At 36.4% G+C, this 15933-nt stretch overlaps 1 protein-coding gene across 1 annotated transcript in view; it reads left to right on the plus strand.

The window, feature by feature from the left end:
- LOC107686448 (oxysterol-binding protein 2-like) overlaps positions 1-15397 on the plus strand; it is a 17056-nt gene extending 1659 nt beyond the window's left edge. Inside the window, 12 exon segments of the mRNA XM_016483455.1 lie at positions 1144-1349; positions 7441-7685; positions 7837-8005; positions 8856-8979; positions 9559-9613; positions 9728-9856; positions 11209-11599; positions 12050-12159; positions 13287-13382; positions 14055-14239; positions 14466-14686; positions 14794-15397. Of these exon segments, the coding sequence (XP_016338941.1) occupies positions 1144-1349; positions 7441-7685; positions 7837-8005; positions 8856-8979; positions 9559-9613; positions 9728-9856; positions 11209-11599; positions 12050-12159; positions 13287-13382; positions 14055-14239; positions 14466-14686; positions 14794-14936 (2074 nt within the window). The 3' untranslated portion in view covers positions 14937-15397.
- The last annotated feature ends 536 nt before the right edge of the window (positions 15398-15933 follow it).

A 15933-nucleotide genomic window follows, 5' to 3' on the forward strand; every position in this document is an offset into this window, starting at 1 on the left:
ATATATATATATATATATATATATATATATATATAATATATATAAAATAACTGAGATATGAGTAAATGAAGTCAAATCAAATATATTTTCCTCCACACAATAATAATATATTCACTTAGAACAGTAAAATGATGTAAAAGTACTTTCTACAATAATTACAATAGTAAATTCAATTAAAATAATTAAATAATAAAAATAAATAATAATCTTTACCCAATAATTTCTTACTATACTAAAGTCACTCATATTAATAAAACAATAAATTATTATTTTCTTAGTAATTATTCACAATAACAAATTCACTCATAATAATACAATAATAACAAGAAATTATTTTACCCAATAATTACTCACAATAATGAAGTGTCTCACATAATAAAATAAAATATTTTACACAATAATACTCATGAATATAAATTCACTCATTATAATAAAATACAAATATTATTTACAGCATCATTTATCACAATAAAAGGCCTAAATTCAAAAGTCATTTTTATAGCATAACACTCATAATAATAAAATAATTATAATAAATATTTACTCAATTATTTACAATAATACATTCACTTAATAATAAAATACTTTTTACACAATAATTACTCACAATAATAAATTCACTCATAATGATAAAATAATAAAAGTAAATTATATTTACAGCATAATTACTCACAATAATATATTCACTCCTAATAAAATAAACATATTATTTACAGCATGATTTATCACAATAAAATGCCTAAATTCACTCATAATAAAATAATAATAATAAATATTTACTCAATTATATACAATATTAAATTCATTCAATAATAAAATATTTTTTCACAATTATTACTCACAATAATAAATTCATAATGATAAAATAAAAATCGTTAATGCAATAATTACTCTCAATTATGAATTCACTCACAAGTATTGGCACAGAAACTGCATTTACTATTGTCAAGGCTGCTTGTAGATTTTGGGCATGTCACAGTTATGTTGAGCATCTTCGAATGGCCAGTTAATCATTCTGGCTGATATATCAGTCTATCGCTATTATAAGAGTGTGTTTGTGATTCTGTGGATCTGTAACTTTCAGCTAGCTGCTTCTTAAACTCACATCAACGTGTGTTTGTGTATATGTAAATTTGTCTTTAGGACTCAAGCAGAAATGGCACACACCTGCCGAGGCACGATTACCTTGGCGACGGTGCACATAGAGGTGGGTGACACCTGTCACTTTGTGCTGACGAGTGGAGGGCGGAGCTACCACCTGAAGGCGTATTCAGAGGGCGAGTGTCAGCGCTGGGTTTCTGCTCTGCAGCAGGCCAAAGCAAACGCCACTCAAATGATGACACATTCAGGTGAGTGATGAGTCGCAGTCAGGCGCCGATTAACACACAGGCTTGCCTAGGCTGCAGCTTAGGGGCCCCACGTGTGCAGGGGCCTTGGATTGACCAGACTATTTTTTTTTTATTTTAAATTTACTTCAGCAGGAACAAAAAAGACCCTCATTGGCCCATAAGAAACATTAAAGAAGGATTCGTTGCAGAGCGTTTGACAAAATAAATGTTTTTTATTGTAGAATGCACGCTCCGCACCACGGGGGGCGGGGGCCTCACACAAAGAGCAGCCTAGGGGCCCCTGACGACATTAATCCGCCCCTGGTCGCAGTGCCAAACAAAAGCATCCCAGAATGCAGTTGGTGTGCAGGGCTGTAATTTTGGGAGGGGGTGACTATTTTTGCTCACTAGATAATTCCCATACTTTGCCGTTTTGAAAACTTTAGTATTATTTTCAAATGTGTAAAATGGTCATAAACAATGAGAAGTGATGTCAGCGTGTTTGTCGTTGTTTAAGTAACTTGCCTTGTTATTCAGGCTTTAATAATACATTTATCTCAACCATATACATCAGTTTTAAACAGGTCTGCATTTTTACCTTCTCTTCATATCTTTGATTTTATGTAGAGACATGAATTTCTCTTTCCATTTTAAACCACTTAAATCACAGTGCATGTTACATGTAATTATTTATTTATCGCAGATTTACCAGCCAGTTTAATCTGAACTCACATTTAAAGTCTGAGAGCATAATGCACCGTAAAATGATTTCCTCCATAAAACATTTGTTCCTATGTCTTCAATATCCCTTATTAAAAAAAAACGTATAGTGTATATAAGCAATATATAGTAAACAACTGGAATTTGTCTCTTTATTGCTGTCTAAGGCAAAACATCTTTTTTTGAGTGTTTTCTATACTCATTATAAAATGTGCAATTTTTTTACACAATTGCCACTAGGGGGTAGTATTGTTCATGTTTTTTTTTAAAGATTGTTTTTATATATATTTGAAATATTTTTAAATGCACAGTATTATGCAGTCATTATTATTTCCTCATTAATATAATGTATTAAATGTGTTTATTATTTTTGTGTTATATTTAATAGACAGATTTCATTGTTTATCTACTGATATTTAAAAAATGAATGAATGCAATGCATGTCTTACTTTTTATTTCAGTTCTCAGGATTTTTTTCTTAACAAAACTTAGTCCTGGTAGTTTGAGAAAACACTCAAATATATTTGAATTGTACAAAGAATTTGACTGTGTTTCCGGCTCCTCCTACATGATTGCATTTACATGAGTCTCTTTTCTTGTACAGTTTGCTCCCAAATGTGATTAATCTGCATACTGCACACCTTCCCATTGGGATGATATATGATGTGCTGCTGAATGGAGTGACGAGCGTATAAGCTCCGCCCACCGTGCAGTTTGGAGAATGTGAGGGGAAAGAGGGAGGGTGAGAAGGAAAACAGGAGCGAGAGGGATGGGAGGGAAGCTGGGAAGGTGACTGAGGAGACCGAGAGGGAACGCTACATTTTAACATCATCTTCACTAAATAAGCTTTGCTTGCTTTGTATTTATCAGTGATTCGAGAAAAGGTAGGAACAATTATAAATACAAATGTTTGATTGCCATTTATGCAAAGCCATTTGTCTTTTGTCTCGGTGGACAATAAATTCAGAGTTCATAGATGCTTATAGCCTGTGTTTTAGTTTACTACTATATGAACGTTTAGTGGAATATTACATACTAATTTAACTTTCATTTCAGCTTTGATTTCAAAGTTCTGTATGCAGTGGCTTTATATGATCAGTTACAGGAATGAGTGTATTTTTATAGATTCTCTGAAGCACATTGTGGCTACTCTATAACTGTTTATGTTTGCATGTGGTGACTCTTTTATGGGCTAAATACATTTAGTGCTTACAGCTTAGTCTGAATTTAGGTATGAATTGGAAACCTATTGAGCTAATGTCCGACTGTGCAAAAGCACAATATGCTACATTTAGAACTACATTTGAAGATTTTCTGAAGTAATGTGAGCAATGTTCGGTTGTCAGGGTGTTTCTAGGTTGTTGCTAGCAAATTCTTGGTGTCAAACGAGTCCACGTTGAAGTTTCTTTTGAGTGTGGCCTGAAAGTTGTGTTGTAAGTGTGAGAAACTGTGCAAATCGGATTATCTGTCAGAAAGTATGCAGGCTGATGGGACAAATTGGATTGTCAGACAGCCAGTAAACTTAACTGTCGCTTGTTTTCGAAGATCCTTCCAGTCTTTTATGCTGGATCTCGCCTGCTCTGCGATCTGCTGTTAGTTTAGGTGTGGTTATTCCGAGATGAGTCACTCGTGTATCTCCAGCAGGTCAGAGGAAGGGGATCTTTATTTGATTCTCCAGCAATGGTGCTTTTCCTCTTACGCCTGCCGAGGTTGAGCGAGCCTTTCTTGCTCTCTCTATTTTAATCCCACCTTTAGGACTCCCTCTGGCTGCTGATGTGGCTCTGTGATGTAAGACGAGGCAGTCGAGCACCTTTGGCAGGAGACGCAGGCACACAATGGCTGTATGTGGGTCATCAGACTGGAGGAGTTCTCATTCTCTCCTCTTTGATTCTGCTCTCTAGAGATCCACGCTAATCCACTTTCCCCCGATTGTTTTTTTGGCAAGCAGAAAATTGCAGTCTTTTGCTTGGATTGGGTTAAAGGCGCTTTGGCTTAGATACAGTTTGGGTAAAATGATTGAAGCTGGCATTTCGGTGATCATGTAATCTTTGCAGATGATGGGTTCGGTTGATCCCCACTGTAAAAAAAAAAAAAAATCGTACTTGCAAAAAGTTCTTCTAACAAATGTAAAAAAAAAAAAAATTTTTTTATAATAGGAGTCAGTTTATAATTTTGTGTGAACTGAACAAATCTTTCTAACAAAAGTTGTTTTGTTGACAGTACTTGAATAAACATGTGTTTGTTCAAAATACCTATACAGTATGTTGCAAAGACATGCATTATTTTATTATAATGAATGAACTAATTTTCCTTAACCAGCAAAAGTTTAACTAGGTATTGTTTTTTCATGGCCGATAAGATGCAGATTGCTTTTATGCTTATATTTCCAATCACCAATATCTAGAAAAGATGTTTAATTATTGATTTGTTTTTGTTTTCTGATTTTGACACAATAAATAATAAGACTATTTAAAATGATATAAATAGTACTAATGCTACATAATAAATGAATAATATTACAATGAAAAACATAAGATGAAAACATTTGCATTAGTTATATTATTTTGGTTTTCTGCTTTTCGCCACCAAAAACAATTTTAATACTACAATGAATAACATTTTTTATTATGCAATAATAATAATTATGAAAAGTTGCTATGTAAATGGTTGTAAATTAATTTTGGTGTGTTTTATGTCTTTGTCTAACTGTTAAGCATATATTAATACATTATTATTAATGCATTATCAATTAGTTAGTATTATTAAATATGCAAGCAATGCTTAAGTATTTTTAACCATTTCATATGTTTATCTAGGCTGCATTTATTTGATCATAAATGCAGTAAAAACAGTAATATTGTGAAATATTATTATCTGAATATTTTTATAAATGTAATTTATTCCTGTAATGGTAAAGCTGAATTTTCAGCATCATTACTCCAGTTTTCAGTGTCACATGATCCTTCAGAAATCATTCTGATATGTTGATTTGATGCTTATGAAACATTTATTATCATTATCAATGTGCTGCTTTATATATTTGTTGGAACTGTGATGCATCTTTTCCAGATATAACATATTTCATGTATAACATAGACAGGGTCACCTGATGATCTGATCAGGTGCAGCAGGTCATTTAAAGGTCACGCCTCTACCCTTTCATCTCCAGTCTCTGATACACAGATTGAGTGAGTTTCAGCTAACAGTGTGCCAGCGTGTGCACTGCTCGTCTCCTCATGTAGCCGCCTCAGGCTCACACAAGCAACTGCTTCCAAAAATGTCTTTCGTCACACAAGATGCAATTTACAGCCTGTTCTCGTCTATTTTCCAGTGAGTGATGGCCATGTTGTGTGACAGAGCAGGCAAAGCGAGACGCATGAGCCCACTTTTTCTTTCTTTCTCATTTTCCTTATAGCTTCTAAAAATAGTTGTCCTCCCAATTGCGTGGGACCTTGTTTCCATGGTAACCGTGTTCATTCACAGAAATCTGGTGTTTTGAATGGGTTGCTGGTTATTATGACGCCTCTCTTCACACTGGCTCATTCTGTCACCTACTGCCCACATCCAATTGTGATGTCCTTCAGCTCTATAATGAAATCTATATCTGGATCTTTCTCCCTCTGATTGCTTGCTTTCTGTTTAAACATGTTATCTCTCTCTGTCTCTCTCACACTTTCTCCATCTCCTCCCGTTATGGCTTCTGTCCATCGCTGTGGTCATTTTTCAGCATCCATTTAAAGGTCCCCTGAAATGCTTAGAAACACGCAGCATTACTCTATGTGTTGACGTCATTTTGTTCGGAAGTGACGAACTGCAAGCTTTGAATGCTTATATCTTCTAAATGCGAATTTTGTCACTGTTTTGGAGCACACTGCCTTATAGATAACCTTAAGACTAACATACTGATACTAACACCCAAAAAAACTTTCATTTTGATTTCATGGGGACTTTAAGGCCTGGCTGGAAAATATGCTTGTAATTGAAAAGACCTCCACAAAAGGACAGTTTTAGTTCTCAGCTGTCACGTCAGAGCCCTCCAGCACTCTGTGTGCGTCTGTGCTATTTATAAAGTTATTTTAGCTCAGCCTGCAGCGCTGCAGTGACCATCTCTGTTGGCTGCAGAACATCATAACACACAATAACTTCCCTTATTTAAAGGTATATGCCATACTTTCTGTTCATCACTGGAATAATTTTGAATCATCCTTCAGTTTGCAAAGAACAAACAAAAACTGCACATACAGGAATTTGCTTACAAATCTGTGGAAGGGGTCCTATAACTGGGTTTTACAATCCCTGTTATAGGACCCCCTTTCTAAAATATAAAGGCAGTTATATATTTTAAGGCTCAGTTTTACAATGTGAATAAAATAGTTGGACAAAGACAAAATAAAAAACAAAATAAGCATCATCATTACTATTAGTCATTATTAAAAAATAATAGTAATTATTAATAATTATTATTATTTTGACAAATTATAAATTACAGTAGAATATAAAATTTTATAGCACTTTTCATGGTAAATATTGGTCCAAAGCAACACATTTTCTTATCCAAATTTTTCCACAGACCCCTTACAACTGTGGTTCTCAATCAGGGGGCCACTAGGGGACCAAACCTCCCAAGGGGGCACAGGATGACTTTATTGTTAATATAATATTAACATTTTAAAACAAATACACTACATTCAAGATGACCTGAAATCATATTTCTTTTCCCACTTCAATAACTATTGAATCACAAAATGAATTGAGGTTAATTTATGTCCCTATATAGACCACTTTCTGTTAATAATAATTTATAGTTAATGTATATCATAGTTATATTTCTGTTGACATTATTTAGAGGGCCTTTGAATATTGGTGTTGGACATTGGGGGGCCATCGAGTCAAAAACGTAGATAATCACTTCCCTAAAATAGTGTATAAAAAGAAAAAAGTAATAAATGTACTTTTTGGGATGTCCAGACCAATGAACTGTCATTACCACATAGACCGGCTGTTAATGATCTGTCCGTCATGGACTACGTGACTTCGCCACTTCCTGTGGATTTTTTTTTCTGCAATTAAGCGACTAATACAATTTTGATCGACTAAGCCTCTTCTAATCGACGGTTATTCAACTATTAGGGGGCAGCCCTACATATTTGTATTGACGCAAATGAAAATGAGGCTGTGCTGGATATATGTTCAATTGTTTGTACTTTTCCCCCCAGGTTTTCTATTGGAACTTCTGTGGAAAGACGTATTGTCAATGTTTTTTTTTTTTTGAGTTTACCTAGATACTACATGTACAATCCATTAAAAAGACAGCTCTTTTTAGTTTTCACTCATGTCAAATTAAAAACAGAGCTGTGCTTCACTAATATCTCTCCATGTAACTATTGTGCAGATGACTCTGGTGACGAGGGTCCACTACGCCAGCCGGATCGTGCTCTGATCCAGGGGGTGCTCAAGACTCTGGCCAGCAAGCTCGAAGACCTTAGCACCTGCAACGAGCTCATCGGGAAACACGGTGCCGCCCTCCAGCGCTCCCTCAGTGAACTGGAGGACCTGCGCGCCCCCAGCGACGGCGTCGATAAGACCGTCAACGAGCGAGCCACTCTCTTCCGCATCACTTCCAATGCTATGATCAATGTGAGCTTCAATGGCTTACTTTTTGGTTGACTCTGCATATTAGACACCAGACATTTTAGCATAAAAATACCCGTTTTATTATTAAAAATGGCTGAATTTGTAACCGAAAATGAGTGATGAATCTGAATGATTGGGCTGGTTTTTTGATCAGGCCTGCCAGGACTTTGTGGATCTAGCGGAGGCACACAGCCGGCGGTGGCAGCGCGCACTGCAGTATGAGCGGGAACAGCGCCACCACCTGGAGGAGACTATCGAGCAGCTAGCCAAACAACACAACAGTCTGGAGAGAGCCTGGAGAGAATCACCCAGCACACACAATAGTGAGGCTTTTTGACCATTTTATTTTTTATCTGTGGAGCACAATAAGTGATGTTTTGCAGATTGTCCAAGCTGCTGTTTTCTCTACACTGAGTGTGAAGAACAAACTGCCTTAAAAAGGTCAGAAAGTGCCATAAAACACCTTAAAAGTTGTTCTTTTGATTCATGTGAACTATATTCATATGAAGTTATATTTTATAGTTTTAATGCACACCACCATTTAAAAGTTTGGTGTCAAACTTCAACTTCAGTATCCTGAAAAAAAGGTATCACCGTTTCCACAAAAGTATAAGCAGCACAACTGTTTTCAACATTGATAATAATATACATGTTTCTTGAGCAGTAGATCAGCATATTAGAATGATTTCTGAAGGATCATGTGACACTGAAGACTGGAGTAATGATGCTGACATTCAGGTTTTCATCACAGGAATAAATTACATTTTAAAATATATTCAATAAGAAAACAGCTATTTCATATTGCAATGATATTCCATAATATTAATGTTTTCAATGTGTTTTGATCAAATAAGTATAGCCTTGTTGAGCATAAAGGACTTCTTAAATAAACATTAAAAATGTTTATGTTCCTCCATTATTAAAATGTATAAATAATAAATGAATAATATCAATAAGTAAATATTTTAATATCACAAAAAAATGAATTAAATTTGATTTTGAATGGCTTTGCCATGCAAAGCAGCATAACTATTTACATTTATAAATGTGATGCTAAATGCATGTTATTATGCCAGGCTTAAAATGCAACACTCAGTTTTATGCAGATGTTATACAAATTTTATATAATGCTGACCCATCATTAAATGAGATTTTCCATGTGTTGATCTTCAGAAGGGGCAGAGGGAATACCGGAGGGAGAATCCAGTGAAGAGAATGAAGACATAGAGTTCTTTGATGCCATGGAAGATTCTCCCACCTTCATCACAGTGCCTGCAGACGATCACTCACAACACAGGTCCATATATATAGATCATATCATGAGAGATCATATGATAGCCAGTGGCTTTCAGTCACAGGCCCAGACAACACAGTCCATTTACTGACCATCTGATGCATAGAATGACAAGAGCTTGATAAAATAACAAGCTCAAATTTGAGTGACTAGCTGGGAGTCAGAGCGCCCAGTTTTCTTTTCACAATTGACACTATTTTTTTTTAGCTATTTCTCTTAAAATAATTATTGTTCTGAGAATGCTGCACTATTATTTGAATATTTTTAGGTGTCATCGATTTCAGATGCACCTTCTCCTGAAGTGGTGCTTAAAATCAAAATTAATTGTGGTTTTCATGTCAGTTAGATGGTCTCTTCTTGGCCAAAATAAGTGCATGCTAAGTGGAATCATGTTATTGTGAATATTGCACGCAACAAATTGCTTTTCAGCATCTGTACATTGTTTATCTACTCTGTGCTTGAATAATGAATGATCTTCCCCTAGTGTGGCTTGTGAGTACAATACATATTTACAGTAAGACGCAATTTGATATTTCAGCCCTCACTTATGTTTCTGTGTGTGTGTCTTAAACATTTGAGCAGTAATCAGAACGTGACCAGTGGAAGTTTATCCAGTAATTGGAGCCAGGATGACAATGTGAGTTTAGGCTTTTGTTTATTCATAACATATCCAAACAGAACCACACATGCCAAATAGCATTCATCTTAATTAAGATGTTTGTTCACTATAGCGTTTTCGCTGTGTTTACAGGACAGTTCTGGTAGCTACTTGCGCAGGGGTAGACGCTGTCGTATCCCAGATAAGCCCAACTACTCCCTGAACCTGTGGAGCATCATGAAGAATTGCATTGGAAAGGAACTCTCTAAGATCCCCATGCCTGTGAGAGGAGCCTCAGAATTTGTGTTATATAGAACTGAGTTATAAGCTATGGGAGATAATGCCCAATTATTATAAATAAAGAAATAGTTCAACCAGAAAAGGAAGATTTGCTGAAAATGTTCCCATCCAAGATGTAGATGAGTTTGTTTCTTCATGGGAATGGTTTTGGTTCCTCTGCACTAAATGGGTGCCTTCAGAATTAGAATCCAAACAGCTGATTAATACATTACAGTAATCCACACCACTCCAGTCCAAGCTGCATGTTTGTAATGAACAAATCCATCAGGAGATTTTTAACTTCAGACTGTTGCTTCTGGTTAAAATCCTCTATTCATAATACTGCTTTCTCTTGTCTGAATCAGGAGAGAAATATGCACCTATCAAAGCACCATTCACAAGTGAAAACAGTTCTAATATGTGGGTGGATTTTGATGTTAGAGAACAACAAGGGATGGACTTTTTCACTGGAGGAAGCGTTATTATGGATTATGGACTTGTATTGTGGCCAGAAGTTACAGTTTTTATGTTGAAACGGCTTATTAAAATATATAAATATATATATATATATATATATACTGTATATATACAGTTTGTAAGCATATTTTACTTACCTAATTATAGTTAATGCATTAAATGTTGTCAGTGATTGTGTGACACATTGATCAGCTCTTGCTCACCCTCTCTCTCAGATAAGTCATCACCCTCCAGCGGCTGCCCACCATGTGATTTCACAGCGAGGCTGCATCATGAGCTATGAGTCACCTTTAGAGCACATTCACATCATTACACACAGACACAGATACAAAATCCATCAGTCATGGCTCCTTTTAGACTAATAACCAATTTCTAGTGATACATTAAGTATACAATTCAGAGATACCTTAAAACATTGATTGACAGAGCAAATTTGATAATATATAAAGTTTATTTTATTTTATTTATATATATATAAAAATGTATATATATATACACACACACACACACACACACACACACATATATTTAGAGAACAACAAGGGATGGACTTTTTCACTGGAGGAAGCGTTATTATGGATTATGGACTTGTATTGTGGCCAGAAGTTACAGTTTTTATGTTGAAACGGCTTATTGATAGATTCATTTATTAAAAACACATATCTTTTTGCTTCACAAGATGTTAATTGATGGACTGGAGTGGTGTGGATTATTGTGATGTTTTTATCAGCTGTTTGAAACTCATGTTCATCTTGGATGGCCCGAGGGTGAGTACATTTTCAGCTCAGTTTCAGTTTGGGGTGAACCTTCAAATTCTCAAAATCTTCATTATCAGTGTCTTGACATGGATCTGTGTGCATCTGAATCCTCACTTCCAGGTGAACTTCAACGAGCCGTTATCGATGCTGCAGCGCTTGACAGAGGATCTTGAATACAGCGAACTCCTGGACCGGGCGACACGCTGTGACTCCTCTCTGGAGCAGATGTGTCTGGTGGCCGCCTTCTCTGTGTCATCCTATTCAACCACCGTCCACCGCACAGGGAAACCCTTCAACCCCCTGTTGGGAGAGACCTATGAGCTGGACCGCGTGGAGGAGTATGGATACCGCTCTATCAGTGAACAGGTCCGAAACCACATACTGGTAGTGTGTCTGTAATTAACAAAAAAATAAATATATAAATATATATATATATATAAAAAATCTATCTCTGTCTGTCTGTCTGTTGTCTATCTCTCTTTCTATCTATCTATCTATCTATCTATCTGTCTGTCGTCTTTCTATCTGTCTCTCTTTTTATCTATCTATCTGTCTGTCTGTCTATCTATCTATCTATCTATTAGGGGTGTAACGATACACGTATTCGTACCGTACGGTTCACGGGGCAAATTCCAAATATTTAAATTACAAAAAAAATATAACCCCATTTTGAAAACTCATCGGCTAGCATTAAAAACAACACTGGTTACCTAGATTCACTTTGCTCAAATGCAGAGTGTCTGAATAAATGTGCTGCTTCCAGGTAAACGTTACTTCAAAGGAAAATTTCATTTGAGAAATGGTTTCTATTTTTATAGAGCCTTTTATACTGATGTGTATTGCAGGTCTCCCTGCAGCTTTGAGATATTTTTAGAGTGAATCAACTTTGTTCTCTTTTATTTCCATGTACATGTTTCTCTTTCTCCTGCCGTTATTTGCTCATAGTGCCTCTCTTTGCTCTCTGCAGGCAACATTCACCTGAAGTTCCACGCCAGTGGGAATCATTATGTGTGGAGCAAGGTGACCTCCACTGTGCACAATATAATTGTGGGCAAACTATGGCTAGATCAAGTATGTGTGTGGTTTCATACTCTTTTCTCTTGTTTTTCTTTGTTTGTTATGTGTTTATATTACAGATAACATTCCATATTGCACGTCCTTCTAAATGTATGACACAATAGTAGAATTTTTAAAGAATTTCCTGGTTATTATTTTTTTTTCTATTTAATGAAAGAGAATAGGGACAGGTGCTGATAAACTCCAAAATGACAAAACAAAACAAAGGTATCATTAAAGTGATAAAAAAGGCTCATGCTCTGTAAACCAGAGTTATTTTATTATTTTTATATTTATTAATATTTTGAATTCGCTTTTATTTTATATTTTACTTTTAATTTTAATTTCAGTTTCAGTCATTTTCTTATGTGTTTTTGTCTTTTTTTTATATTTCTATTTAGCTTTGCTATTTTTATTTCTTTTTTTATTTTAGTTTTAGTACTTCAACTTAAAATTATTTTATTTCAGTTAGTTGCCAGTGCAACATTTCTATTTTTCATTTAAAATTTTATTTATTTATTTATTTATTTCAGCTTTATTTCAGTTAATAATAAAATAAAAAATGTAACTGTTTAGTTTTAGTGCTAGGCCTATATTCCAAGTCTTTTGAAGCTGTATGATACATTTTTTTGAGAAACTTGAACTGAAATTGAAATCATTATTTACTAAATCTTTATTGTGGTACTCAAATAAAACCATTTGATGTGTTACATCAGATTTGACCAAAGGAAAAAAAAGTCATAGGGGTTTGCAGCAACATGAGGCTGATGAAATGATGACAGAATTTTCATTTTTGAGTAAATTGTATGGTTCGAGTCCTCCCACGTGGTGAGGCATTACTCATCTTCAGCACTCCATCTGTTAGAGAAAAGTCACCACTGACACTGCTCTTCTCCATCTGCCTTCCGCTCCTGTCTTTCCCACTGCAGAGGAAACAGGAAACAATTATTACAGCTCTGGACTGAGTCAGTGGGGAATGCAGTTAAAATTAATTGACCATCAAGGCATGAAATCGAAATAGATCATATTAACCTCCTCAATAAATGTTCAATTCATGGCACTTAACTCTAATCCAAACACCTGCTCTTCATCACTTCAGCTCTGTCATTGTTATTAACGTATGACTCTTTGTCCTGATGCAGTCTGGGGACATTATAATCATGAACCACAGGAACAAGGACAAATGCCACCTCAAATTCTCCCCATACAGCTATTTTTCCAGGGATGTTCCCCGCAAGGTCAGTCTGTGTATTGTATCATCACCTTCATTCAGTCAGATGATTTTCCAGCATGTGAAATGTGAGGCTGTGTGCTGCTGACCTCTGCTGGGTATTGAGTGTAACTGCAGGAGTGTGTTTGCATGTATGTCCTCCTGTCCACAGGTAACAGGCGTTGTGATGGACGGCGAAGGCTGTGGCCACTACATTCTCTCTGGAACGTGGGATGATAAAATATCTATCTATCTATCTATCTATCTATCTATCTGTCTGTCTCTTTTTTCTATCTCTGTCTGTCTGTTGTCTATCTCTCTATCTATCTATCTATCTGTCTGTATGTCTGTATGTCTGTCGTCTTTCTATCTCTCTCTTTTTATCTATCTATCTATCTGTCTGTCTGTCTGTCTGTCTGTCTGTCTGTCTATCTGTCTGCCTGTCTCTCTATCTGTCTATCTATCTATCTGTCTGTCTATCTATCTATCTGTCTGTCTGAAATGCCACCTCAAATTCTCCCCATACAGCTATTTTTCCAGGGATGTTCCCCGCAAGGTCAGTCTGTGTATTGTATCATCACCTTCATTCAGTCAGATGATTTTCCAGCATGTGAAATGTGAGGCTGTGTGCTGCTGACCTCTGCTGGGTATTGAGTGTAACTGCAGGAGTGTGTTTGCATGTATGTCCTCCTGTCCACAGGTAACAGGCGTTGTGATGGACGGCGAAGGCTGTGGCCACTACATTCTCTCTGGAACGTGGGATGATAAAATGGAAAGTGCAAAGATCATAGAGAGCAGCCACGGCTCTGGAGGATCTGAGGGCAAACAGAAAACTGTCTATCAGACTCTACCACCAAAACTACTGTGGAAGAAATACCCTCTGCCGTAAGAGTCTATCTATCTATCTATCTATCTATCTATCTATCTATCTGTCTGTCTATCTATCTATCTGTCTGTCTCTGTCTGTCTGTCTCTCTATCTATCTATCTATCTATCTAGCTGGCTGGCTCTCTGTCTATCATCTAATAATTTAGATTTGAGCCCTGATATATTTATCTTTTAATTTTTTTCTAGTAAATTTCTACTCTCTTTTTTTCTTCTGTAATTCCAGTGAGAATGCAGAAAACATGCATTACTTTTCTTCTTTGGCTTTGACTCTGAATGAGCTGGAGGATGGCGTTGCCCCTACTGACAGCCGCCTACGGCCCGACCAACGGCTGATGGAGGCGGGCTTGTGGGACGAAGCGAACGCTGAGAAACAGTGTCTGGAGGAGCGTCAGAGACTGGAGAGGAGGAAGAGAGAGGCGCAGGCCAATCTTGCTCTAGAAGAGGGTAAGACACAGCCTCACACACTCATTGTTTCATATACCTAGTAGGCAGCATACAGTAGGAAAGTAGGAGAGTATCTCACTGCAGATGTTTTGTCCTGGATTTGACAGGTAAGGAGGCCGAGAGCCACCAGCCCTTGTGGTTTGAGAAAAGGACTGATACAGAGACAGGTGAGAGCAGCTACGTGTATAAAGGAGGCTACTGGGAAGCCAAAGACAGACAGGACTGGAGTCAGTGCCCTGCCATCTTTTGAAGGCTCTCTTCCATACCAGGACCAGCTTGCCATTCCAAATCATCCTGTATTAGGAAAGCAGCTTACCAATGTTTCCCAGATGTGGAATATGCAGATTCCAAGGCACCCATATGTGTATATATATGTATCTTAATTTGATGTGCATTCATGGGGGCATTGAGACACCTGTATTGTAGCAGGGAAAATTCACATTGCATGGAAAACCGCTCTAAGCACAATAGATGTAAAAAAAATAGACTTTATAAATGTGACAGTGACAGACAGTGATCTGGGGAATGTAACACTTCACCAGGGAAAAGATTCTTCCGCAAAGCTGATTTATACCCTGGTTTTTAACTGTTTCAGGTCAACTGTATGATATCCATGAATTATCCACTATTGTGTGATTCAGAGCACATGCTACTTTTGAAGTATGAAGACCGAATGTCCTCAAGACTGTGTTCCTGCATTGAGCTGTAGTGTAGATGAGGTGTGTAGTTTCAATAGTGCAAACATGCTCCATAAACAACCTAGATAGAATCCAGATGAGTGAATTGATGTTGCTTCTACAAAATAACACTTATCAAGGCTTAGATATTTAATGCGAGAATTCGTTCTTAGCTGCCCGTTTAGTTATTTAGCACAAGCGTAATGTAAATGTCATTGTGTAGGTGATGAATTACGGCTTAATGGAAATTCTCCATATAGAGTCCTGGCTAATGTTTGCAAACATGCTAAAAAAAAATCAAGCATTTATTTATTTAAATAGATGAATTAATAATACTTGCACGTTGTTCCATTATATGACTCATCTGCATGCAGTGCAGATTTTTTTGAAATAATTATGCAAATTAGGCATGCACTTTAACAGATATGCTCATATATTTGTTTAACACTCACAGGAAGGTACAGTAGCAGTTCACATTTTAGGGTGTTTTGCAAACCTTTGGCCTTGACTATTATCAACAATTAGCATTTTGTGGTGGCAATAATTTCTAGTTTCCGGTATTAGCTGCTA

The sequence above is a fragment of the Sinocyclocheilus anshuiensis genome, unplaced genomic scaffold (genome assembly GCF_001515605.1).
Source record: "Sinocyclocheilus anshuiensis isolate Anshui unplaced genomic scaffold, SAMN03320099.WGS_v1.1 scaffold838, whole genome shotgun sequence".
NCBI classification, from domain to species: Eukaryota; Metazoa; Chordata; class Actinopteri; order Cypriniformes; family Cyprinidae; genus Sinocyclocheilus; species Sinocyclocheilus anshuiensis.